This window comes from Panicum virgatum, chromosome 8N, assembly GCF_016808335.1.
Source record: "Panicum virgatum strain AP13 chromosome 8N, P.virgatum_v5, whole genome shotgun sequence".
Lineage (NCBI taxonomy): Eukaryota > Viridiplantae > Streptophyta > Magnoliopsida > Poales > Poaceae > Panicum > Panicum virgatum.
In genome coordinates, this window is record NC_053152.1 from 47,810,972 (window position 1) to 47,837,508 (window position 26,537).

The window sequence follows — 26,537 nt, forward strand, 5'->3', positions numbered from 1 at the left end:
CGTCTCCGCTCGTTTGCTTCTGTGCCGTGGCGTGCCGCCGGTGGGTGCGCACCAGGTGCTCGCCGCTTCGCCTGCAAAGAAGCAATGCTCAGGAAGCCTACATGGCCACATGAATTATTTCAGTTTGAAAAGAAGATTCTTCATTTCTCTCAAGGTGTCATGTTTGTGCATCGGCCATTCAGACTGAGCAAGTGTACACTTTATTTTCTGTCTCAGAATGAACTGACATGCATGCATATCTTTCATTTTGAAATTAAAACAGAAAATGCCTCTATGTTTTCTTCTTTAGCTACAATATATATCTGTGTGGTTGTACACGAAACTGCACAGTAAATCAAAATGCCATCCATTGAACTCTTGCTCCAAAGAATTTTTCAGTTCTCGACTCTCGAGTAGGAGCATGTATGTTAGAGCCTGAAACCTCACAAACATTCGTATGATTATGCCAATGATGTTTGCATCCTGTTTAGTTTAACCAAAGTTGAGCCTTGTTCCACTAGTTATTATGCAGGTGTCATGGTGTCTCAAGTATCATGTGTCATCCCTATCAAAAAAAAAAAGTATCATACGCCATCAAGGGTGTGGCTTGGACTTCATGTCATGTTTCAGGAAGTTCACACAAATGAAGCAGTGCAACCATTCATGTAGCGTTCTAGACCTTCATGAACACCAAACTGAACCACCATGCATAAACTTGATCCTCTCTCTTGACTACATGTATATATATAAGACCCCATAAGAGGTCTCCCAACACTGCTACTATTGTTGTATATGCATTACTTTGTAAATTCTTTGGTTCTCAGCTTTGATAGTTTGAGATATGAGAGTAAATCAGCCCAGCTGCTCGACAAGCATTGGTAATGGCTACAATTTCCGTGCAGCCTTTCCAAGGTATGTTTTCAATAATGACTTCAAGGAAGTTTCTAATCATTGTATATGTAAAGCTAACATGTTCCTTCTGCAAGGAAATTGATAAACTCCTACTTTCTTTCAGAACTAGCTTGAGACATTAGAGAAAACTGAAGCAAGTGGAAAGGCATTTGAGTGGAGAAGATGTTGGGGTCTATCAGCAATGAAACTAACGGTTAGTCTGCGGAAGGCGTCAACAATGTCTTATGGCATAGCGTGGCACTATACCTAGAAAGGGAGAAGCGTGTGCATTTGGAAGGGCTCGAGGATGGATCTGCAAGTTCAGGGAAGACTTCAGTGTGCTGCTACTTTTATGGGTCGCTCTAGATGGAAATGTGCGGCTCGTGTTTTGCTATTTTAGTTGGAAATAAGCCTCCGGTTCCTTTCAATAAATGGTAGGATGATGTATCCATACCGAATATGGCATAGCCTTCAGAGAAAGATCCACGCTACTAAATTTGATGATTCCAGTGCCAAATTCAAACAGGTGAGGAATCCAGCCGACGAAGCAAGTTCAGGGAAGACCCTAACCCAAAGTAGCCAGCCCAGAAATGAAGCAAGAGAAGTAGTTCGAGTATTATTTCACTACCGGACTCAGGTACTTTGCCGAGTGTCACAGACACTCGGCAAAGGCCGAAAAACACTCGGCAAATTGTTGGCCGAGTGTAGCACTCGGCGAAGCGCACACGGCCTTTCTTCTACCGGCGAAGCCGGCTTTGCCGAGTGCCTTTTCTCGGGCACTCGGCAAACCTTTGCCGTGTGCCAAGCCGCACTCGGCAAAAAAGTTGAAACGGGACGGACGGACAGGTGAACTGGCGAACGGGACGGCGAACTGGCGAACGGGACGGCCGAACGGGACGGGTCGAAAACTTTGCCGAGTGCCATATGCTCAGCACTCGGCAAAGATTCAAACTTCGCCGAGTGCCAACTTGGCCCCACTCGGCGAAGTTTGGATTTTTGCCGAATGTCAGGCGTCTGGCACTCGGCAAAGTTTGGGTCTTTGCCGAGTGCCAGGCGTCTGGCACTCGGCGAAGTTTCAAACTTCGCCGAGTGCCATGGTAATTACAGTCGGCAAATATGTTTTCCAGGAAATAGAAAAATGGTTGCTTTGCCGAGTGTCAGGATAAAAACACTCGGCAAAGCTTGCTGTTTTTTGTATTTTTTCTGTTTTTTATGTATTAACCACATTCATCATAAAAAAAACATATATACATTCCAGACAAGCGTTACAGTATATATATGGCACATCCATCACATAATAACGCAAATATCTCACGCTGTGTCGCATGAATATCACAAATAGCATAAGTCCAACATCGATGGCATAAGTGTAACGTTCAACACGCACAAGTCCAACTAATTAAACAAGTCTAGTCCAACAACAACAAGCCCGTAGAACAAATATCATAAACAACTCTAAATCAGCTAGGTGGCCACTACGACGCTGCACGTGCCGGTGAATGCTCGTCCGGAGGCTCATTTGACCCCCAATCAATTGATTCTGCAAAAAAAAAAAAATTAACTTTTGGCATGGTGATGCATAGAGCCACTATTTGAACAAGGTAAAATACAATAAAAATGCAGGCTGTATATATTGCATCAAACACAAGTATTATTTGCAATGCATCTGAACCAGTATTAGCTTGATAAAAGAAGGAAAAAAATAAAAGGAGTACTGAGATTATACTACAACTAAAACTCGAGCACTAAAGCGCAAATACTGCAGATTCGTATTTAATGTGTTTCTATTATTTGCACAAAATACAATAATTCAGAATTGGGCAAATACGCAAGAACGCCTGAACCCTGTCACTACTCACTACTTGTCCATCATGTACGATCGTTCTAAACTTCCACTAATTTTCCAAGTGTGGCTGAAAGATCAGTCCTGGTGCCTCCTAATCATACGTAATTAAACAGCAATATATAGTCACGAATTTACTGTCTAATTTGTGGGAAATTACATTGGCAGCCTAGCTAATCTCTAGTATAAAGCACGAGAGATCTTGGGAAGGATCATGTAGCACACGTGTTCGATCAGCCAACCACTAAGTATCTCAACACTCCACTAAGTGAGTCTAGATGTTCTTTCAGATATAGCACATGATATATTGACATAAAGTATCTCAAAATTTGAATATATATGTGCAAGCAAAGTAAATCTATATATCATACTCACAGGAGTGCCTGTAGCGCCAGATGGAGGAAAGATAGACGGAATGCCTAGCGGTGGCAGCGGTGGTGGAGGCCAGGGCATCGTTGGCGGCGGTTGATAGTTGATTGTCGCGCCAAGGCCTTGGAGATATGAGAACTTGGTCTGCATCTGTTGTTGCGCGGCCTATCGCTCAGCAAGAAGCGCCTGCTCCATCCTCTGCCGCTCCTGCATCCGCTCTTCCTGCCACCTGCGCTCTTGCTCCTGCCTTAGCGTCCGCTCCTCCTCCAGCCTCACCTCGATCTCCTCCCGCCTCTTCGTCTCTTCGTCCATCCGGGCCTATAAGATTTCACCCAAATGTTACAATGCGAACAAAATATAACTAAAAGCAACAAACGACAAATGGAGCAGAAATAACCTGGATTGCACGCACACTGGCCACTGAAGTCTCAGGCCGTGGGCGTATTGGCGGAGTCGAGTCGGTGGTCCTTGCCCGGAGCTGGGAGAGAGTCGGCGTACTGGCTGTGTCGACAAGGCTGTTGGCGATCCAGTAACGGCCGTGCTTCTTCCCTCCTCCTGCCCTCATGATGGCTTCTCCAGAAAGGGGCTGGGTGGCCGGATCCCATGTGTCCCCATGGAGTGCCTTTCCCATCTCCGTGTACTCAGTGATGCGCGTGTGGACGCTCGGATTGTTGTACGCCTCGGGTGGATCCGCCGGGTTGTAGGAGACGTCGAACGTCGCCCTGCCCTTGTGCGCCATACAGTATGCCTGGAAGTCGTTGCATTCCTGGTCTTCATGTGACCCCGACTGCAAGCAAAGCGAAAGAATACAATGATTAGTGAGAATACAGAATTTAGAGTTTGAAAGTACCAAAAAGTGTAATGACTTACCCAAGCATCCCTGTACTCGGGAAGACCTCGGCTGCCTTGATGGTGTGGCGCACCTTGCATCAACAAGCGGCGCTCCCGGCATAAGTTGTGCCGCTGAATCCACTCCTCGCTAAGCCACATGTCCACCATCATTTCCCAGCACGCGCCCTTGCCAGCACACCAGTTCGGAGGCACCTACACGTAATGGAAGCAAAGTGGATGACATTTCCGAAAATGAAATTCAAAAGAAATGAGTAGTGATTTCGTCATTTACCCTCAAGTATTGTTCCCGCGTGAGAAACATATTTCTTGCTACGTCCTTGCCGACCTTCCTTTTTTCCACATCGGCGCAGTAGGTAATTACGGCCTGAACACGCGCCTCGTATTGCATGTCCTTCACTAGTTTGCGACATGCTGTGTCAGCCACCTGAGCCGCTATGGCCTCATATCCTGGCTCGCACCTATAGAAATCCTGCATAGACTCGATAATTGCAGTCAATATTCAAAGAGTTTCAAATATATGGTAACTATTCACCAATATAGTGCGACGACTTACCCAAAATTCTCCCACAACCCGTCTCGCCTTGTTGCCGAAGGACCTCCCTTCCCGATCTTCTGCATCTGGGACGGCGATGTAGTGGTCCCACGTGTAAGCCGGCTCCAGGTTCCAGGCATGCATCACCAGCCCAGGGAAGAGCTCCCTGCATAGGGTTCCCAGGATGCCGTTGGGCTTCCTTTTGTGGGCACCCGCCTGCATGAGCATCCAATACCTGTAAAAGTGTATAACATAAAGTATTAGTATCTTGTCATTTTGAACATATGAATTGAAAAATAAATGCCATTGTGTATAACATAAAGTATTACCTGTCCGGTACCGGTCGAATGATCGGGCGTCTCGCAAGAGGTATCGGCCGCTGCGGCAGTTGCGACGGTTTCTGTTTCAAGGATTTTAGTAACAAACAATCACAATGAATTTACGAATACTTGCATCGCAGTTCAAGCTTCTACTCTGACCGTGCTTTGTTAACTAACCTAGCTGAGTTGTGAACAAGTAATTTACGAATACTTGCATTGCATGATTAGCCTTCCTCTTTTTCTCTTTATCTCCTTTATCAAATTTTCTGTAACCTGCAGAGCAATGGTATAGCTGTCAGTATACTTCCTTGGTGGCAGTTCTATGTATCACTGGGGATTCTTTATGTAATGCAAGGATAACCATAATCTTTGGGTGTATGGTGTAGATTAGTCTTGCCAAGAATCGGACTGAACTTCAGTTCTCATTTGCATAGCTGATGTACAGAAAAGATGATAGCTCACAATGATAGTTGTGGTGTCTAAAATAGTTGTATACAGTAGATGATAAATCTATTCTCATCCTGCATTTTTCTTCTTTAAATCATTTTGTAATACTAATTGAGCAGGAGGACAATGAAGTTGTCAGGAAAGTCTTTGAGGGCATCATTAAAATCAAGCTTATGGAGAAAAGAAGGTAGACTATGAATCATATCCCCTTCCCAGTTGCAGCTTTTTGGTTACAGTACAAGATTTTTTATGAAACTGTGGTGTTACCATTTAAGCTGGTTAAATGATTTCATGATTAATAATAGCAGTCCTAGCTGCTGTTCTGAAGCTCTGCATTTGCAGGTCACAACTCTATAGAACTGATTTCTCAGGAAGAAAGGAGCTCTAGAAAGGCAAATGCACACAGTTAGCTGATGAGGTCAGTTCTAAGTTAGCATTCTTTATTTTAGCCATGACCAAAGTTGCTCTAACTGACTGAGCAGTGCATCTTATTTCCTCACTTGGAGACTATATATCTAGTTACGCTATCCGAATGTACTTGTGTGTGATAGTTTTAACTTCACTTTACTCACCTCAGCAAACAATGCGCCGGGGACGAGCCGGGCCCGGGGACGCCGCTGCCGGGCGGGGAGCCGGCGTCGGGAGCCGCGAGCCGGGCCGCGGGCGCAGCCTCCCGGGGCGGGGAGCCAGCGCGGGCGACGCCCGAGGTGCGGAGGCGGCGCCGGGGGCCGCAAGACGGCGTCGGGGGCGGGATACAGCCGGCAGCGTGCCGGGGACGAGCCGGGCCTCGGGGACGCCGCTGCCGGGGCGGTGAGCCGGCGTTCGGGGCCGGCCGGGCGTCGGCGTTGGGCGCAGCGTCGTCGTTTGGCGCGGCCTCCGGGGCGTCGTCGGGAGGGCGGCCGCGGCCTCCGGGGCGGGGGCCGGGTCGGGGAGGCGGCGCGGGTGCGGCGGCAGGGGCGGGGGAACGGCGCGGCGCGGGCGGCGGCGGCCGTGCGTGTGTGAGCGCGTGTGCGTGCGTCTGGTCTGTTGTGTGTGTGTGAGCGCGTGTGCGGGCGCCGCGACTAAGTGACGCAGACTTTGCCGAGTGCCCCGATCTGGCACTCGGCAAAGAGAAAGTTTGTCGAGTGCCAGATCTGGGCACTCGGCAAACTCAGCTTTTGCCGAGTGCCCTGACCGGACACTCGGCATACTAAACTTTTGCCGAGTGCCCTGACTGGACACTCGGCAAACTGGCCTTTGCCGAGTGCCCCAACTGGACACTCGGCAAAGTGGCCTTTCTGAATTTATTTTCAGAAATTTGTTTGAATACAATTTAAATTTTCACAAATTTCTTCAAATCATGGAAAATTTCATTGCCCATTTCACACAACAATTCTTACTCATGCTTTACCGAAACTTTTTCCCATTATTTCAATCACTATTATTAGCTATATTTCAATTTATATGAACTAATTCTTTACATCACAAAAAAATAAAAATTACAAAACAAATTTGAAAAATAACCAAAATTTAACATTAACCAATTTATGCAGTCTATTGCATATACAAAAAAATTAGCATGCTACAGAAAAAAAATGTCATTATTTCATGCACTTTTAGTTCAAATTCAATTTAAATACTCTAGTTCAGAGAGAAAAAATAAAAATTGTCAAATGAATTCAAAAAATCTCCAAAATTTAACATTACACAATTCTTCATATCTTATGACTACAAAAAAATACAAGTAAAACTCCAACTCGAACATCACTCTGACTCAAAATCTCAAAGAATCCTTCTGAGTTCTCTGAAACTTCTTCGGAGATGCCTCGTTTGATAAACTACATACATGACAACTTTTCCAAAACCATTTCAAATTTTTAGCATAGACTCCCTGTATGAATCCATGATGTCATGACAAATTTCAAGAATTTCTGATTACATTTGAATTTTATAAATTAAAAACCAATTTGTCCATAGCACACTTTGTCCCATTTCAGGATCAAGATGTTCAACTTTCCCATTCATTTGTTTGAAAATGTCTCAAATTAGACTAAATAACATAAAAATCATTTTTCCATTCATTATAGTTCATTTATACTATATTTTGCAGTTCAAAATTGTATTATCCCCAAAATATCCTTTTAATGAAATAAATTAACTAAATATAGTAAACATAACAAAAAATGTACCAAATTCTAATATGCAGTGTTTTGTATAGTATAGTAGCTAAGGAAAAAGTTTGGACAGTATTGGGGAAATTTTTTTTGTTGTTTCGCCGAGAGCTAAAGAGGACACTCGGCAAAGAGTCTGAATGCCGAGTGCCATTATAATTACACTCGGCATTAATAAATCTTTGCCGAGTGCCCCAACCTGGCACTCGGCAAACGATAACGGTAATGTTCGTGGCAATGGGTAACGGCCGCGTGACGTGATAGTCTTTGCTGAGTGCCAGCTGCGTGGCACTCGGTAAAGAGGTGTTTGCCGAGTGTCCCCTTGCGGGCACTCGGCAAACAATAACGGCCGTGACAGGCAACGGGCGCGGCGAGCGTATGCAGCGTACACGTGAGGCTGTGTGCCGAGTGCTGCCCGCGTGGCACTCGACAAAGCAAATCTTTGCCGAGTGTCGTTTTGTTGCCGAGTGTCTTTCGGTAGGCACTCGGCAAATTGTAACTTTGCCGAGTGCTCGATATATTGCTCTCGGCAAAGCCTTCAGCACTCAGCAAATGTCAGGTTTCCGGTAGTGTTTGCTAGAAGTAAGTTTAAGTTCAACTTATAATAGAACAGATGCACTTCCTACTGTTACTAGAATCTTGGAGAATGAAATAGATATTGAACTAAGAAGTATTTAAAGGCTATAATAACTAAAATAAACCAAATCAAACTACGACTTTACAGGAGCTAGCATAATGGAACTTTTATTATAAAGAATGAACTTTTTTTGCGAGGACATTATAAAGATTGAACGGGACGAACAAATTAAAACAACGAGACACTTGAAAAGAGCTGAAGCGGTGAAATTTGAAAACCTAAATACCCTAACTAAAATCCATTATTAGATCCATAACAGGGCTCAGCGCATTCCCAATTCCAGGACATAAGCTCCATTTGCGTAAATAGCGTGTCAGTGCCACGGGAAGTCGGGAACGGGGTGTCCCCAGTCACGGACGAGACAAGCCCAGCAGGCCCGGAGCACGTCACTTCAACTGACCAGGGCGGTGGAGTAGTGGCCCACCGTTTTTACTACTCGTCCTCCAAGGGCAGTCCCGGGATGGCACCGGAGCACGGAGGAGGACACCCCGAGACCTCGAGACGGCTACAGAAGGCCCCCGGGATCCCTCCCGGGGAGGAATAGGCCTGGCCCACGAGACTGCGTTCCGCCCAGGTGCGGGACCCACCGGCTGGCCGGCGCCCGCCGCATTCACATGGTGGGTGGTAAAAACCCCAACTTGTAAAGGGGCCGAGTCGAACCATTCCTAATTGAGACCCAAAAAACTCTGGGAACGAAATTGATCAAGGATAACTTACGAACACACATAAAACGTAGAGTGTTACGTCTTAGGGTGGCCTGAATCTATCTAAACCACAACAAATATGAGGAGAAGCAAAAGAAGAATCATGGATTGGGGGGGGGGGGGGGGGGTTGAGGGGAGCAAGCCGACGTTGGATGGTGGTAAGCATCCAAATAAATGTAAATGGTTCAATTTATCAATTCTTATAAATTTTATGGTTGTTTTTATTGTGTTGTCATCAATCATCAAAAAGGGGAAATTGTAACGAACATAGTCCCATTAGGCCATTTCTGGTGATTGAAAGACAACATAATCAATAGGACTAACAAGTTTGTAAGATCATATTTGTAGGAATTCTAGGTCCCATGGATGAAACCCAAAGTGTCCCATTCGCTGTCGAGATGCTCAAATTATAATGAAAAAGTAGAGATAGAATATATTTGAGATCTCCAAATGATAGCTGCGACGAGTTGGACAAGTGCGAGAAAAAAACAAGGCACAGATTAAACCGACACAGCACCAGTTAAACCGACGAGGGGTCACCAAAATATCCAGAAACTGGGCATCAGTGTAATATACTGTGTGTTGTTGAGCCAAGAGAAGAAATCCTTAACCACCAGTTAAACCGATGGTACAAAATGACGGCATCGGTGCATTCACCATACCATTATCCAAAGAGCATGTCGCAAAGCAAAGAGCCAAGTCTTCAGCACCAATTGAATTGGTGGTGCATCGATACAATGCGCCGGTGTAATGACATCAGTGCTGGAGAAGCTGAGAAGGAGATCCAGTAGCATCGGTTAAACCGACGCCCATGCATCGGTTTAACCGATGGCAGCCACATCAGCAGAAGCTCGTGTTAGAAGACTCAATAGCTACTTCTGAGCTTGGATTGACTGGTTAAACCGATACCCTAAGCATCGGTTTAACCAATGCCTATGCAGAAAAGTGGACAACGGCTACAAACGGCTAGCTTGAGTTAGAGGGCTATATATATGCCTCACCCCGGCCATTTGAAACTTGCTGGAGTTCAGGGAGATCCCATACACATTGAAGAACACCACCAAGCCATCCAAAGAGCAAGTTGATCAAATCTTTAGGTTTGGCACAAGCTTTGTGAGTGAGAGTGCTAAACTAACTCAAGTTTGAGTGTGAGAGCAAAGTTGTGTGCCTTGTGTGCTGTGTTTGAGAGCTGCTCAAGCTTGTATCTTGATGCGCCAGCCCCTTGAAGCTTTGATGGCTCGCCGGCAAGTCTACGACCCTCCAGTTTGATGTGGAGCGGTGTGGATGACTTTGTGCGGGGGACGTGGTGACCCCCATCCTTTATGGAGAAACTCCTTAGTGGAAAGCGGGGCCAAGGTGATCGTGGTGACTTAGTGAGCCTTAGTGGCGAGTCAAGAAGAGTCCCGAAAGAGATTTGATGGCTGAGAAGCAATACTTTCGATAGAGTGCTTCAACAACGTGGACTAGGGATGGCTTAGTACTTACCGATAGCACGGGATAAATCTTCATGTCGAGAGTTTGCTTCTTCTCATCTCCTCTTTACGACTCCGCATTTCATACTTGCAACTTGCGTGCCTTTACTTTCTTAGTGTAGATCAAGCTATGATTGGCTATAAGTTGCATAACTCTTTATAAGAGTTTCACACTAAATGAATCGTAGTTGCATATCTAGGTAGTATGTTTTAATTTAAGGTTTTGTGCAAATTAGTTGAAGCCATAGATTAATGATTTAAGTGGCCTAATTCACCCGCTCCCCCTGTTAGGTCACTGAGTACCCGGTTCCTTTTAGGTAGACGGCAGAGCCCTCTATATTCTTCTTTAGCTACAACTACAATATCCGTGATTGTACACGAAACTGCACAGTAAATCAAATGTCATCCATTGAGCTTGCTCTTTACCTAGAAGCGGTACTATTTAGTTTGCTGGTCAGATATTTTTCATTGTACTAACTTGTGGTTTTCGCTTCCAGATTTGCAGGGCATCTGCATCGCAATTCGTGGATGATATGCTGTTAGGCATGGCAAACTTCCTGAAGCTCACACAAATGACACATCGTAATCATGCATCAAGGGTTGCTCTCCTGCTTCATGCATGGATATGTGGTGACTGCTGAAGTGGTGTCTAGCATGCAAATAGCGCAGGAGTGCCAGACAAACAAAGGTTAAATATTGGTTCTACGGGCTGATATATATATATATATATATATATATATATATATATATATATATATATATATATATATATATATATATATATATATATATATATATAACCGCACGTAAACTCAAATAGCACAGGCGCACCTATTAACGCAAACAATGACTAGATCAATCCACAAGAAAGAGAGACGTGACTTTTTTATTGGGACTCCTCACCGTTCGTTTGGGATGTCGGAGGAAATCAACCCAAATGTTGCAGTGCTCATGTTCTACTTTAAGGTATAGTGTTTGTCCTGTTTTGTTTATCCCGCGTTATGTTGTGCTGTGCTCTAACTAACCTGATTTTTTTAAAACTGATCACTCACCTTTAGATCATCTCACTAATGAAGAAACTGCAGTCCGCTGCCGCCCTGGCTAGTAAAATTGGATTTTTTATTGGAATACTATGCACTCTACTGAGAACAATATGGAGCTAGGAGGTTTCTTGGGGGATTCAGAGATTGTACCCTGTTAATACTAGGCAGGACGATGCAATTGAAGCTGGAATCAGTGAGGCAGTTAGAGTTTAGAGCTGGAGTAGTTCCGTTGGTGAGGTGCTTGTGATAACCTCTTTCAATTTGCTGCATGCGTCGATATGTGTGAGTATGTGTACATATGGTTGTGTGCCTATATGTAATCGCCTTCATCTGTACTGTTCTCCTAAACAACAAAATATGTTGTTCTGTTCCTAGCAGATTTTTTTGTCTTGCTGAACCTTCATGCAAGTATCTATTGTCATAATTATGTCCCTAGCTCGAGTTCAATTTCTATAGTGTTAGCTTCCGAAGAAACGCTTATTGGGTCCACGGAACACTGATGATGCAGGTGTCCAAACTCTGCTACAATTTTTTTTTGGATTATTGGATTGTGTGCATTGGTTATCGCACCATTACCCTTGAAAAGTACAAGAGTACGCTACTAGGCTGTTTTTAGTTCCTTCTTCCTCTTGAAATTCTGCAGCTACATTTCTTTTTCACAACTTAGATCCACAAACTTTCCTTGAAAAATACCCCATTCGATCCATTTTTTTCCTCCTTTGACAAGGCCTCTCCAGTATTATATTTAGGCATGGATAGGTGACACCGACTAGGTCAAATGTGCATACTACTTTTTCAGTAACGTCTAGTCTGTTGACAAACTTCAACTGGTGTATGCTGCCCAGTTTCTCTTGAAGGCGGTGCATTGAGATACCTAAACAGTGCTTGATTATCACGCTCGTAGCCTAAATGCAAATGGAATGAGTATAAGACTGCAGTTCTAAAAATTCCATTTGATACTATTCAGACAAAAGATCCGCACCATCTTCAGGCCAATCCAAAAGTTCAGCTTGTGCGGGCCAAGAGGTTTGCAACGGGTGTCTTGGAGCACTACAACAAAAACAACAAGGTGTGCTGTACAATCTACTTGTTCTACAAGAGAACATCATGTCATCTGTATTGGATTGGCGATCTGAACTGTCATGTCTTTTCTCTTCTTGTGCCGGCACTGATCAAATTTGAGCTCTTGGACGCCAAGCCTGTGATCAGCATACCCGAGCCACGATGTTGTTACGTGCACACACATCAACTTCACCGCAAGGTCCAACAAGGAGGGATTCGCACGAACAGCTAGCTTTTCTCAGCTGCGTTCAAACCGAGTGCTTGATCAAATGTGGAACTATGTAGTCTGTACTTGTGCCATTGCATTTTAGCACTTTAAAATGACTGATTTCGGTGTAGCTGTTTGAACACCAGCATACTCTAGCATGACTGTAGAAAAACACATTTGTCACAATCCCAAATCTTCATCTGGTCAGAGGAATACTAACAAGCTGAGTTAAACATCATCACAATATTCAATTAGCTTGCACATTCACCTACTTGATCATGTCCTTTTTGTAATTAATAACAAGGGGTCTCATTTCACTGTCCTTGTTTGAACCTTAACATACTGTGCAATCACTGTAGGAATAACAACATATCTGGTGCCACTTGCCAAGCTCTATCTTAGGTATATTTGTTTCAAAAAATATTTCTTAGAGATATATTTTTTTGAAATAAAAGGCAGGAGCACTGCCACATCATATAAGAAAAAGAAGTATTCGTACATAACGCGCCAAAGCGAACACCACCATCACACAAACAACACACGCAAACAACGCACACAACAAAACACTACACCGCCACAACCTGAGAGATGAGCCAAAAAAAGCCACCCGCGAACTGCGCCGTCGTTACCAACGCTGTGCCACGCCAAATGTCGTGACCCGCTGCAGGCCTGAGCGGCAGCCCGAACTCCTCCACCATGGGACTATCTCCCTCAAGCAGCACACACACGATCGTCGATCCCCCTATTCCAGTGGAGCTTCAGAAGAACACTCACGTCGCAGCACCGATGAAAACCACTGATCCTGGCCACTCTGCGTGGGGGTCTCGCTTCTCCCACCGCCTCGCACTCTTCTGCCAAGGACTCAGATATCCGAAAACCACTATGAGAGCGACACCTCCGCCCAACCATCGCCGGAGTCACCACAGCACCATGCTCACCAACTCAAGGCCTCCAGCACCCATGGGCCCTCTGCACCTCCTTGCCAGCACGGACCACGCGCGCCTCCTCTGCCGTTGCGCACAGGCAACACCACCAACCAGTCACCACCACTGTGTAGCCAAAGTGGGTCTCTAGATGCGGCGCCTCCAAGGAGGGCACGACGCCAATGGCGTCGCCGTCGCACGTCCATAAATGGACAGAGTTTTCACCCTAGAGGAGCCTGTGTAGTAGGACACGGTGCATCACAATAGTGCCCCCAGCAGGAAGAACGGCGCCACAAGAGCGTCACCACCATCGCCACCGACGAGACCGTCAGTGAAGGCTTTCGCCTGACTCAGCACCGTGCCTGTTGTTAGAAGCGATGGCGAAACAAACGACGAAGAATAGAAAGATCAAACCGCAGAAAGACACGAGGATTTAACATGGAAAATCACTCCAATGCGAAGGGTAAAAACCACGGGCGCCAGCCAGCAAGAACTTCACTATATCGGGTGTTTGTGTACAACGCCTAGCGGCGGCTTACAAAAGGAATAATATGATTGATATTCTCCGGTGAAGCCTATGTGTTAGATATATAGGAGAGTCACATGATCTCCTCAACTTCCACTAGCAATGTGGGATTAAAAATTTGCACCACATGGGCCTTTGAGATTTATTTGGAATAACTAAAATACTTAATGGGCCAAGCCCAAATTCCAACAATCTCCCACCAGAATTTGGATCACAATATAACACCTGTCGCACACACTTGGACTAGGCCGTAGGTCGCCCCTCCTCTCCTCCGCAACACCTCAACCGGAAGAGGCCCGATACAGCCTGAAGCACCACCACGGCGCCACCAGCCGGCCCCCAGCCCCACCACCAAGGCGACGCCGGACCAATATCGCCATCAAAGGGGAGAGGAGGAGCACCACCTCCTCACCTCAGCACCGGTCGCCTGCGCGCAGCACGCCCCCGACTCCACCAACATCGGGGCGCCATGACCCAGATCCGATAGAACGGCGGCACTCGGACGCGGCCACCAGCCACGGCCCGCTGCGGCCACGTCTAGGCACGACCCGCCACGGTCCCGCCCACAGCCGGCCGTAGCAGGCTGCAACCAGCTACAACCGCCCGCCACCAACAGCCCCGGCCGGCCACCTGCCAGCCGCGGCCGGCACTGACGCGAAGCAGGAAGAGGCGCATGCACCGCCGGCAGCAACAGCGCCCCCACCGCGACACGCGAGCCGGCCACGGCCACCTCGTAGCTCAGCGCGGAGACCTGTAGGTGCAGTGCGAACGCACAGGATGCCAGCACGGCCCTGTGCCACGCGCCTACGCCCGCAGTCGTGGCGAGCGCCCGTAGAGCCGCCCGCTGCCAGCAGCACCACACGCCCCAGCCCATGCCAGCCGCCGCCGCCGCCAACACCTAGCGCCGGCCGCCGCCCCTCACACACAGGCCCTTCCCTGTAACACCCCTGTGTTAATCGACTCGCTAATCATGAGTTAATTCGCTAATCGTGGACTCAAATTCGTCGTTAACGCTAATCGCATTCGCGCAGTAAACATCTAATTAGCCGTGTTCGATCTCGTTTTTGTCCTTGATCCGAGCCTCAAATCAACTTCCGCCCAAAACGAAAGTTGTAGATCTTTTAATTCTCTACAACTTTTATTTTGGCCAAATTTCAAGTTGTTATATGAAATTTGGAGTTTTAGCGGGTCAAACTGGAGTCAAAATCATTCAAACGGGTCAACAGTGAGAGCTCCAGCGTTTTCACTGTTTTGCCCATACCGACACCGGCGACCGTCGACGCCGGCGAGCTCCTCCTCGGCGTCTGGGCACCGCCCTTATCCTCTCGCGAGCACGGGAACCTTCTCCTCCCTTCCAGCCCTTCTCCTTCCTCGGAGCTAGGTCGAGCTCGAGCGAGCAGAGGCGAGTTCGAGCCGTCGTCGTTCGTCGCACCGGCCAAAGCTCATCACCCCACCTCGATTCGTCGCGCCCGGAGCCGCGCAGACTCGCCGTCCACCCACCCCGACCATCCGCGAGCGCGGCCGTGAACAAATCCGGCCGAAATCAAGCTCAGACCGCCGCTCGCCATCACCGTCCGACCGCCGGAGTTCGCCCTCTCGTCGACGACCCATCTCCGGTCCTTCCCCGCCCAAAACGAGCCCCTGGTGAGATCCCCTACTACCTCCTCTCGCTCTCCGACCCTCTCCCCACCCGAATCCGTGGCCGCCGCCGCCGTTTTGCCGCCGCGCCGCCGCGGACGCACTGAGCGCCGCCCGCGTGCGCCGCCGGGCCTCCCTGTGCCCGCCCGCGGGCCAACACTGCGCGCCCCGCCACCGCTTGACCTCCCTGGTGCTCGCCCCGCCCCGCCTTGCCGCCGCCGGAACGCAGCTGCCGCCGCCGCCCGTGGCCATGCGCCGCCGTGAGCCGCCGTGCAAGCCCCCCTGCGCCTCCCCATGCACCGCCGGCCGCCCTGCCTCCCGGCCGCCTGGGGCCTCTGCTCGGCCGCCGCAGCGCCGTCGGTCAGCCCCGCCGGCGGGGAGCGGCGCCGCGGGCTGCCCAGCCAGCGCGCGCCGCCCTGCGACCGAAGCAGGGGAGCGGGAGCAGCTGGGCCGGCGCCCACTGTCCAGTGGGGCCCGGCTGTCAGCCCCCCCTTTTGTGTTTTCCTTTCATTTAAATGGCTGAAACCTTCCAAAAAGTGTAGAAATTTGTAGAAAAATCCAAAAATTGCAAACCTAATTTTGTTAGGTTTCTAAAATCATGATCTTCAGAGGAAAAATAGCTGTGCAGGTCTTTTGTCACTTTTGCTCTGCTGAAAATTTGGTTTGCGTTAAACCTAGTTTATTTATTACCGGTTGTTCTAGGGCTCTAAAAATTATGGAAAATTCGCAGTGGCTTACTCATTTCATGTGTAGTCCACTGTAAAAGTTTCATGACCTGTTGCTATGCACTTTTGGGTAGATCTATTTATACTTCGTTTACTTGCTAGGGTTAATTCAATGTTTTGTTAGCAGCTTTAAATTTTGGGAAGGTTTGGGTGTCATGCCGTATTTGCTTTCACGTTGAGCTGGTACCTGGTGTTGCTGGATCATGTCTGAAAGTTAGGTTTTTACTTATAATTTGCCCTAGCTTTGCTCTTTTCTTTATGCAATGTTGTTAGTTGTTTGTTTCTTGCATGCAAAGCAAACTCCTGTTCAATCCACGCTACCCTAAGCCGTTTTAGTAGTGGTTGTTTTGAAGGAAACACTTCAGGCTAAAATGTTTTAACTTTTGGAATCGCATCGGCAACACTCATGCATTGCTCTGTGTTCTAATTGTTGCATGGCATATTTTTATTCGTGTAGACTCCACGAGCGAAGCTGCCTACGCGCTAGTTGCTGAGCCGGTCCAGGAACCACGAGCAGAGGAGCAGCAGCAGGTCGCCGTTGAGCACGCTCCAGAAGATTTCGTTAACCCCGCTGACCTGCAAGGCAAGCCCCGGAGCATAACCATAATTTAAATTATTTAATGTTTATTTAAGTATTTGTGCATTTAAGTTTTAGGAGTTGTATGAAACCCTAGTATGCATGTTCTCCCTAGGTACCCATGAGTCCTTACTAGTGTGCAGGTATCGTTAGCAATGCTCTGCTAAGTAGGATTTCGGTAGAAGTCGAGTGATTGCTGTCACTCACGAGTTTTAGGATCTTGATTCCTTAGCTTTGGCTGTGAATGAATATTTGAGTAAAGAGAAATGGAGACCGGGCGGAGATGAGTTGGATTAATGGTATAGAATGGATGAAAAGAAATCTCCGCCTGTGTCGATTGAGGACCGTTCCGTTGTTGGCAGTGTTGATCGAGGATTGAACAGTACTAACCACATACCGGAAGTAGGAGGTAGTCGAAACCGGTGAGCTGTGTACCACTTTACAGCGGTGATTTGAATTCCGTCATGCTACGCTGGGCGTGGGAGTTGGCGGGTGTTGGATAGGATGCCGCCTCCGGGTTCTCCGGGAGTTCACTGCGAGGGGCCCATCACCTGGGTTTTAGCAGGCGTAGTTCAGATGCCGTGGTAATGTGGAAACAGTTGACGCGCGTGGCCCGACGGGGCTTACATGTGTCGTGTGAGTTAGGTCCACCTTGCAAGGTTAAATCGGATCGATTCGCCGTGACTCGCGGTTATGAGAGCCTTGATCTCTTTGTCACATCGTAGTAAAGATTTGGAATGATGATAATATAATGGCACTCTGTAAAGATTGATATGATCAACCATGCTTGCTCTAGATGTCAGGCAAATCTAGTTGGCACTTGATAAACTTAAATTGAGCTAAAATATTGAAAGTAAGGATTCATTAGTAGTAGCCTTTCAGCAAAACAAACTCCAGAGCCAAAAAGCTTTGCATGTCTAGATAATGGGCTAAGTATACCCAGAGTCGGGTAAGCCTTGCTGAGTATTAGTATACTCAGGGTTGTTGTTGAAACCTTTTAAGCAGGTTGTGTCCCCGCTGACTTCGAGGAGATCTGTGCGTCCTGGATTGGACAGCCGCTTCCTCCGGGTTGGACCGTCGAGTGGGCCCCGTCTTCCCCGTGAAGATTGGGCAGGTTGGCATCACATCGGTGGGCAGGATGTGGAGATCACCTTTTATCGTCGTGGTGGCTATCGTATTGTATTTCGAACTCAGTTTTAAACTTCCGCTGTGCGTTTGAACTCTGTTGTTTGTATTTAAACCTGTTATGTAAAACCGGGGTTGTAAATTATTTTGAAGACTTCTGTGTGCTGGTATCACCTGTGCTCGTCTTCGTACGGGTCTAAGTGCAATTGTGATCCTGGAGTACAGTAGTTTAATCGGGATTTTACCCGACAGCCTGTCAGGTTATACCGTTTTAAGTGCACAGTAACTTGATTAAGTATTAAGATGATGGTTAGTGCATTTAAGCCGGTTTAATTTGGACGGTGCTGCTACACTCCCCCCCCGCCGCACGGCCACCGGATCCGGCCGGGGCGACGCCGGATCCGTGGCCTCCCATCGCCGCCGCTGCGAAGCGCCGCGCTGGCGAGCTCAGCTCCCACCGAAGGACGAAGCGGCCGCGCCCGCGCCGAACCACCGGAGGAGAGGGTGAAGGAGCCACGCCGCCGCCTTCACCACGGACCGCCCGAGCTTCCAGACAGCCCGTTCGGGCGGCGGCGCGGCGGAGAGGATGGAGATCGAAGGGGCAGCGGCTAGGGTTTGGGAGCGCCCGCGCCGCTCGCGTTGGGAGCGACGCGACGGTCGGGAGGCATGCAAGTCCAAACTCCTATCCCTTCTTTAGAGATATTGAACATCATCGCAAAATGCATAGTTGTATAGTACATGGTTACCCCCCCCCCCCCCCCTTCTGATGCTTGGTTACAAACAAAAACCAAAAGATTCAAAATTTCCATGGTACCATTGTTGCTTTGGAGTAACAGATCAACAAAGGCACTAGCAAAGATCGAAAATTTGGTGAAGCTGCTGCTATTGTTCAATTCAATCTTTCAGCACACTAGCAAAGATTGCTCTCTGTGTGTATTTACTATTCAAACTCCAACAGAAATAATCTGCTGCACGTACAGTTCTCATGATCCAAAACGATCGGCATCTTGTTTCTTTCTATTTTTCCCTGGCCCGCAAACAGGTTATTTTTCAATCTTTTCCGTGTTGTGCCAAATTGTTGCTTTCCCAATCTGTCCTGCTCACATGCTATTGAATGATATCACTTTGGGATGGAAAAGGGCCCAATCTCTTGGACGACACTCCAACTAGCAGTCTAGCACTTGGCCTAGCTCTGCATATGGTACATGCAGTACTTTGCACACACAACTAGAGAGTGTCGGTCACAAAAAGAGAAAAAGGTTTGTGCGTTCTCTCTTCTCCGCACTGGTATGGTTTCCACTTGGCACCAATATGTAAGCCCCCCAATTCTTGCAGACGTGTACAACTGACATCGCCTTTTTTTTCTTGAGTTCTTTTATCTCTCTCTAAATTTTGCCATGTTTCCCCTAGTCCAATCCAAAGGAACGCATTGGGCAAATGGTCATGAGAATTGGCGTCCGAGTTTGTGTAAGCTAGTTAATCTCCATAATTCTTAATTTTGTGCAAGGAAAATGACAGGCATAATCATCACGATTACTTTAATATAATTGCTGCCATGTTCGAGAAAAATTAAGTGATTATGATAATAGTAAAATTCTTTTATAAAATGATAATAGCAAAATAGATTTCTTTTGAAAAAAGTCCAATTTACTACCTTCAAGTATAACCAAAGTCTGAATAACCCTCTAAACTATAATTTCGTTCAATTTACCCCCTAAACTATGCAATTTAGTTCATTTTACCCCTATATACAATTTGTATTTTTTGTTTCTCCATACACAAGTTCAATTTTAATTTCAAAATTTTCAGGATAGTAGTGGACATCACAATGCATATTAAAAGACTTTGTTATAATTTTTTCATCATTATTTTTCATATAATTTTGTACTCCAATGATTAATTTATTATTAAATATCCTAACCTATTAAAATAATAATAAAAATTATGATGTATTTTGTAAGATGTGTTACAATGTGTACTATTATCTTGTAAAATTTCAACTTAAAACTCCACCTATGCATGGAGAAATGAAAAAAATAATATTAGAGGGTAATTTGAATAAAAAAGGCATAGTTTTGGGTGCAAAATGAATCAAACCATAGTTTAGAGGGTTGTCCAAACTTTGGCTATAGTTTAAAGTAATTTAGGTTTTTTTTTCTTTTCATTTCTACGTGATCTAACTAGGTTATTCTACGTGGCATATGTTTTTCTTGCCTAGAATCAACCCGAATTCCCATAAATGCCACGAAGTCTCCCCACGCCAAGATTATGCGCAATTGCCAATACAAAAATGAAGCGAGCATGTGAGCTCGGCTTTTTTATATGCTCATAATAACCCCCCCACTTTAACCTGAACCGCTCCCAATCGATTTGCCGGCCGCTCACAAATTTGAAATTAATTCACCGACCTCATAAGTTTAAAAACTACAAATTCAATCTTGAAGCCCCAAAAGGAAAAAAGGTTCTTTTTTAAAAATCTCCATGCTAACCTTCGGTGGGTCCCACCTCCATACACCCAACGAGGCAGCCAGCGCACAAGGGAGAAAGACACATCACCACAGCACCACCCCTTCCTTCTTTCCACCGCGTTGGTGCTTTCTCTCTCCCGATCTCCCACCGCGTCGGCCTTCCCGTCTCCCCCGCGTTCCCCTTCCTCGCCGGCGAGGCCACCGGCGAGGCCGCCGCTCCAGAGCCCATGGACGGCATCGAGGGCCTCCTGGCCCGCGACTTCGGCGTGCGGCCGCCGGGCAAGGGGGCGCCCATGGCCGGCGGCGCCTCGCGCCCCGCCGCCGGATCCGCCGCCGGTGCCGCCGCGTGGTCCAACCCCGGCAGATCCGCCCCTGCATCCTCCGCGGCCCCGTCCTACGACGACCTCTTCGGCGCCCCCGCCCCTGCCCCTGCCCCCGCCTCCGCATCCTCCTTCGACTCGCTCTTCGACTCGTTCAACGGCCCCACCACCAGCAGCAGCAGCAGCGCGGCGAGGGCCAAGCCGGCGCCTTCCTCGGCCCCGGTCTTCGACGACGACATCTTCGACGCGGTCCCAGGGCTGCGGCCCTCCAACTCCTCCGCGCGGTACGACGACGGCGTGTTCGGGGCGGCGGCCCCGGCGTACGACGACGTGTTCGCGGCCGGCACCCGCTCCGCGCCGCCGCCCGCGTACGACGACGACGACGACCTCCTCGGGGGATTCGGAAGCGCGCCGCGGGCCGAGGAGAAGAGGAGACCGGCGGCGGTTGACGACGAGGCGGACGACCTGCTCGGGGGGTTCGGGAGGAAGCCGGCGCCTGTGGAGGAGGAGGCAACCGGGGGCGCCGGGTTCGATGATCTGATCCCGGGGTTCGCGGGGAGCAACCCGCCGAGGAGCAGGTGAGCAAAATCGAACCTTTCGTCATGTGGATCTGCGTTTGGCATGGGTGATAGCTCAGTTAGGTCGGAGCTCTCGGGCAATGTGAAGTCGGATTGATTGAAGTGAAATGTGCAAGGTAGAATGCTAGATCCAATAATGCCTCGAACAACCATTTACAGCGCGAGAAGCTCGTGCTAAGTAGGTGCTTAAATTGAGCAGCTTTAGATGTATTCCATCTTTACATACCCTGTGCTGATGTTGTAAAGTATAATCCATCTTAATTATGTTCCCATTACATTTTTGCCCCAGTTGCCATGTGTCTGCAATCCATTGTTGAAGCTTTTCTAATGTGCCATACCATACTGTCTAGGTAGCTTTACATTTAATACTGATATGCTCAACTTCTGCTGACGCCACATGAAACTTCTTCATTGATCAGAGAACTTGAGGAGGATTCCTTACTAAGTAACCATTGAAATACTTGAATGGTAAAACAGGTTTACAGACTTGTTCAATAGAAAATGTTCTCTTTCATTTGTTACATATCATTCAGGTAGTATAATTCCACAATCCCTGTGGCATCTCACATTTTTGGCCCTTGAACTCTCTTGTGTGTATGCACATCTATTGCAGTATAATTGAATGAATAGATTGTGAAATCAGTGACATCTTTCCTCTTAAAGTTAGCTGCAATAACTTTCCAAATTCTTCTAAACCAATGTGTTTTACTCCCGACAATTTCTCATACTCACTGTACTTTCCAGGAATGCTAATGATGATAACAAAATGAAACCACCAGTTCCAACATCTAAATCGACAACTAGCATGGTAGATGACCCGTTTGTTGTTCTAGACACAGCTTCTGCTTCAAGTTCTGCATATACATCCCCAGGAAGATCTGCAGATCCCTTGGAAGATCTGGATAAGCCTGCAAACTCTGAAGGCAAGGCTGCTGCTGATAGTTTATTTGAGGAACCAATTGCTTTTGACCAGGCCCCAAAATCAGATCCTTTGTTTACCTCTGAAATCAATGGTCATGCCAAGGACAGGAACCCACCAAGCATAGACCGAGATTCCAGTCATTCAATGGATAGAAATCCAGCACGTCAATCTTCTATTGATGACCTTAGTAACTTCATGCCTAAGTCACAGTCTGCAAGGTATTCTGATATTCATGGTAACGATATGGAGGATCAGTCACCAAGATCTACTGAATCTGAAGATGATATATGGCTTACAGTTTCTGAGATTCCCCTTTTCACACAACCAACTACTGCTCCGCCACCTTCCCGATCACCACCTCTTCTTAAGCAAAAACCAATGGGAGTGAATGCAAATGGAAAGGAGAATGGGCATGTTCATCGATCGAGCCAAAATCACAACCATTACAGTGATTTGCCAAAGCAACCAGAGGTTTCTTCAGCAGATGACCTGGAAGGTTTTGCCATGGGCAAACCTCAAATGCCTGCTTATGATAAAAATGTTTTTGATGAGGATTTTGAAATAAGTTCATCTGATCGTGAAGAGAAAGATAGGCAAGAAAGGTTGGAACAAGAAAGGGAAATGAGACTGAGGGAGGAAATGGAGAGAGAGCGGAGAAGACTTGAAAAGGAGAGACAGATGGAACAACAAAGAGAAAGAGAGAGAGAAAGACAAGCAGTGGAGAGGGCTACAAAAGAGGCACGGGACAGAGCAGCCGCTGAAGCTCGTGCAAAAGCTGAAAGAGAGGCCCTCCAGCGTGCACAGCGTGCTGCTGTGCAAAGGGCTCAACAGGAAGCCCGTGAGAGAGCTGCGGCCGAGGCCAAAGAAAGAGCAGCTAGGGTTGCTGCTGAAGCCAAGGAGAGGGCTGCTGCTGAAGCAAAGGAGAGGGCTGCTGCTGAGGCGAAGGAGAGGGCCGCCGCTGAAGCTAAGGAGAGGGAACGGGTTGCTGCTAGGGAGAGGGCTGCAGCAGAAAGAGCTGCTGCTGAGAGAGCTCAGCAAGAAGCAAGGAAGAGAGCTGAAAGAGCTGCAGTGGAAAGAGTTGCTGCTGAGGCTCGAGAAAGGCAGGCAGCAGCAGCAGCAGCAGCTGCTGCTGCTGCTGCTGCTGCAAGAGAAAAACAGAGCACACCAGATAATCTTGAATCATTCTTTGGCGCGGGTGCTCGTGCCAGTAGTGCACCGAAGCAGAGGGCTCCAGCCCCAACAGTGGTAAGTACATCTATCAAAATATTGACATGTAAAAAACTGTTTGCAGAGCAGTTATTCTGTTACCTGTTGCTAATATTTGATGTTGTAGGATTCTATGTTTGGTTCTGGAGCTCAAGGTAGGGGAAATGCTAATGGATCACAGAGGGCAGCATCAACCTCGGCATCTGCGAGAAAAGCGTCATCAGCCTCACTTTTTGGGGATGATTTGTCTGACTTATTTGGAGGTACTAGTCTTCCAAAATTATTAGTTCTATAAATTTTCTGTCGTATCATGTTCCTAAATTTTCTGTCTGTGTGATTCTATATATCATATTTCTTCTTGTCAGCCCCTGCATCATCTGATGTATTTCAAGAAGTTGAGGGGGAGAGTGAAGAAAGAAGGCGTGCTAGGCTAGAACGTCACCAGAGGACCCGTGAACGAGCGGTAATGTTCTTTAGATTTCAAATTAGAAAGAAAAGAATAGTCTTTATTTCTTGCTATCAATGATTATTTGTTCCAATAATGTGGTCGTCTTCTTCCGTGCTGTATAAGCCTACCTTTTTCTTGTTATAAGTAAATGCAGTTTTCATCCTCTCTTACTATTTATCGTTTTCTCAATACTATAATCTCCAGGCAAAAGCTCTGGCTGAGAAGAATGAACGAGATATGCAGGTTCAGAGGGAGCAGGCAGAGAGAGATGTAAGTGCTATGTTGCCAATATATGTAGCACTTGATTCTGTGTATTAGTTGGTGTCAACACTCAGCAGTCTTCATTGTGCCGCTTTTGTCAATTTATTTCACTTCATAATCCTGGTGGCGTTTCTTAGTTCACATGTTCACAGTGCATCTGGCCCCCTTTAACTACGCCTTCTTTGGTTGCTGATACTCCATTTGTTTTCTTTGTACTTTCTGAATTCCAGAGAATCGGAGACACACTTGACTTTGAAATTAAGAGGTGGTCTGCTGGAAAAGAGGGCAACTTGCGCGCTTTGTTATCAACTTTACAATATGTGAGTTGGCGGTACTTTTGCAGTTTTACCACTGTGAAGTGTGAAGTTATACTGCATGTGTTTTTACTCAGTTGTATGTGTTTTGGTGCTAAGATTCTTTTTGATTATTTAAATATTTCATTTTGTGCTACAAATATCATTCATTACATGTTGATTCAACACCAACACGTTCCCCTGCAGAGATTTGCTTGCTTGGCTTTTAGTTTTGGTTAATGCTGCCAATAGCTTGAGAACATCAGAACAGTTAATATTTCTATGTTCCTTTGAACTATAATATAATATTCTGTGTTTGTACTGAAGAACATATTCACCTTTCAAATGCTAACCGCCTTGGAACAGTAATGAAAGCAAAGTTTACCTACCAATAAAAAGTAAGCTTTCTCTATTAAGAAAATCCTTGATGGTCCACAGATAATAGTAATACTGGTGGATTTTCTAAACTCTCTCTATTGGTGTTTATTTCATTTATCAGTAGGTTCTGATGTGGATATAATTTCTCAGTGGATTCAAGTCCAGTAAATCTAACATTAACTTCACAATAGCATTAACTTGGCAATTATTGCTAAAAAGGAAATAATGAATGCCTCATAAGCTCAGGTCATTTGGTTCAATATTTCTTACAAAGTAGTTGGATGACTGTAAGTTACATAAAAATATTTCATTTACTAATAGATACTTTTTTTTTCTGAACAGATACTTTGGCCAGAATGTGGGTGGCAAGCTGTATCCTTGACCGATTTGATTACTGGTGCTGCTGTTAAAAAGCAGTACAGGAAGGCGACATTGTGTATTCATCCTGATAAGGTGCAACAGAAGGGTGCAACTCTTCAGCAGAAATATATTGCCGAGAAAGTCTTTGATATCCTTAAGGTGTGTATCAACTCCTCTAATGTCATATGAAACCTAAGTTAGGTTCAGCTATACAGCCATATAGGAAAATTATCACTGTTGCTTCCTAATAATTTATTAAACAACACATATGCTGACATAAGTTTTCCCAAACTACATGTTTGTCTTCCATTGTAAACAAACCGAAGAGCTCTGAAGGAGTGAAGTGGCATTTAGCTTTTGTAATGTGATTACATTATAGATATTGCATTTACAGCCAAGTTCTGGATATCCATTCTTACATCGTGTTTGATTCTCTTAAGGGTATTTCTGTTGTCAGTGTGTTTGACCTCGTGACATTTAACTTAATCTTTGACTACCTTTTTGTTTAACAGGAGGCATGGAACAAATTCAATTCCGAAGAGCTCTTCTGAAGCAGTACCTGTGAATATGCGTCTGGACAGCTTAACTGTATACCGACAAGAAGCCTTGGAGTAGCAAGATACAAATGAACACAGCCAAAGGTTCACTACAATTGTCATTGTTTAACAGATTCTGTTCAACTGCCCCTCCCTTGTACTCTGCCCTTGCCCTCATCTGTATGTGTTCACTCCATGGTACTTCCACTGCCACAGCTCTGTATATGTAGCCTTGTGTTTATTTGAGAGCTAATGGCCTGTCTTTTTTTTTTACCCTTTCTTTCGGATAGTTTTTACGGGGTGATTTACCTCATACAATCAGGATTACACTGTATCACTTCTCAAACTATCTCGTGTACAATGGACCACAGATTCAAACTGCAGTTTGCTGCCTAGCATTGTTGATTTGTACTGTAACAGATGCATACTGTACAGGATGTACTATTGTCGATTTTAAAGGTGATTTGGTTTACTCAAATGTTGACATGTATCTCCTTGATCGCTCGTCAATGCCACTCATTAGTGACTACTACTGCGTCGTTGTGTACGTTTTCTTTCTTAACATTGATATTTCCCTTTTTTTCCCATGAGAACCTACCAGTAAATTGTATGTTTTCTCGAGTACATGGGCTAGATGTAAAATAATGTTGTTGGTCCTGTACAACAAAATGAACTGAGAGAAAGCAGAAGTGTAGAACGGAGCACACTCAGGTTGTGCCATTGCTGGCTTGCTGGGCGAGGGCT

The 26,537-nt window shown here is 46.4% G+C and overlaps 1 protein-coding gene across 2 annotated transcripts; it reads left to right on the forward strand.

The window, feature by feature from the left end:
- Nucleotides 1-20,568: 20,568 nt before the first annotated feature.
- On the forward strand, nt 20,569-26,271 carry LOC120684652 (auxilin-related protein 2-like). Of its 2 annotated transcripts, XR_005679398.1 has the most exons (9): nt 20,588-21,389; nt 22,134-23,556; nt 23,645-23,780; nt 23,883-23,980; nt 24,170-24,235; nt 24,457-24,546; nt 25,240-25,416; nt 25,770-25,991; nt 26,084-26,271. XR_005679398.1 is itself a non-coding variant. In XM_039966532.1 (8 exons), exons 1-8 carry the CDS (start codon nt 20,719-20,721, stop codon nt 25,806-25,808), a joined length of 2,700 nt encoding a protein of 899 aa, XP_039822466.1. In that variant the 5' UTR covers nt 20,569-20,718; the 3' UTR covers nt 25,809-26,271. The 2 variants fall into 2 exon arrangements, 1 of the variants encoding a protein (XP_039822466.1); XM_039966532.1 differs by having other exon boundaries at nt 20,569-21,389; nt 25,770-26,271.
- Nucleotides 26,272-26,537: the final 266 nt, after the last annotated feature.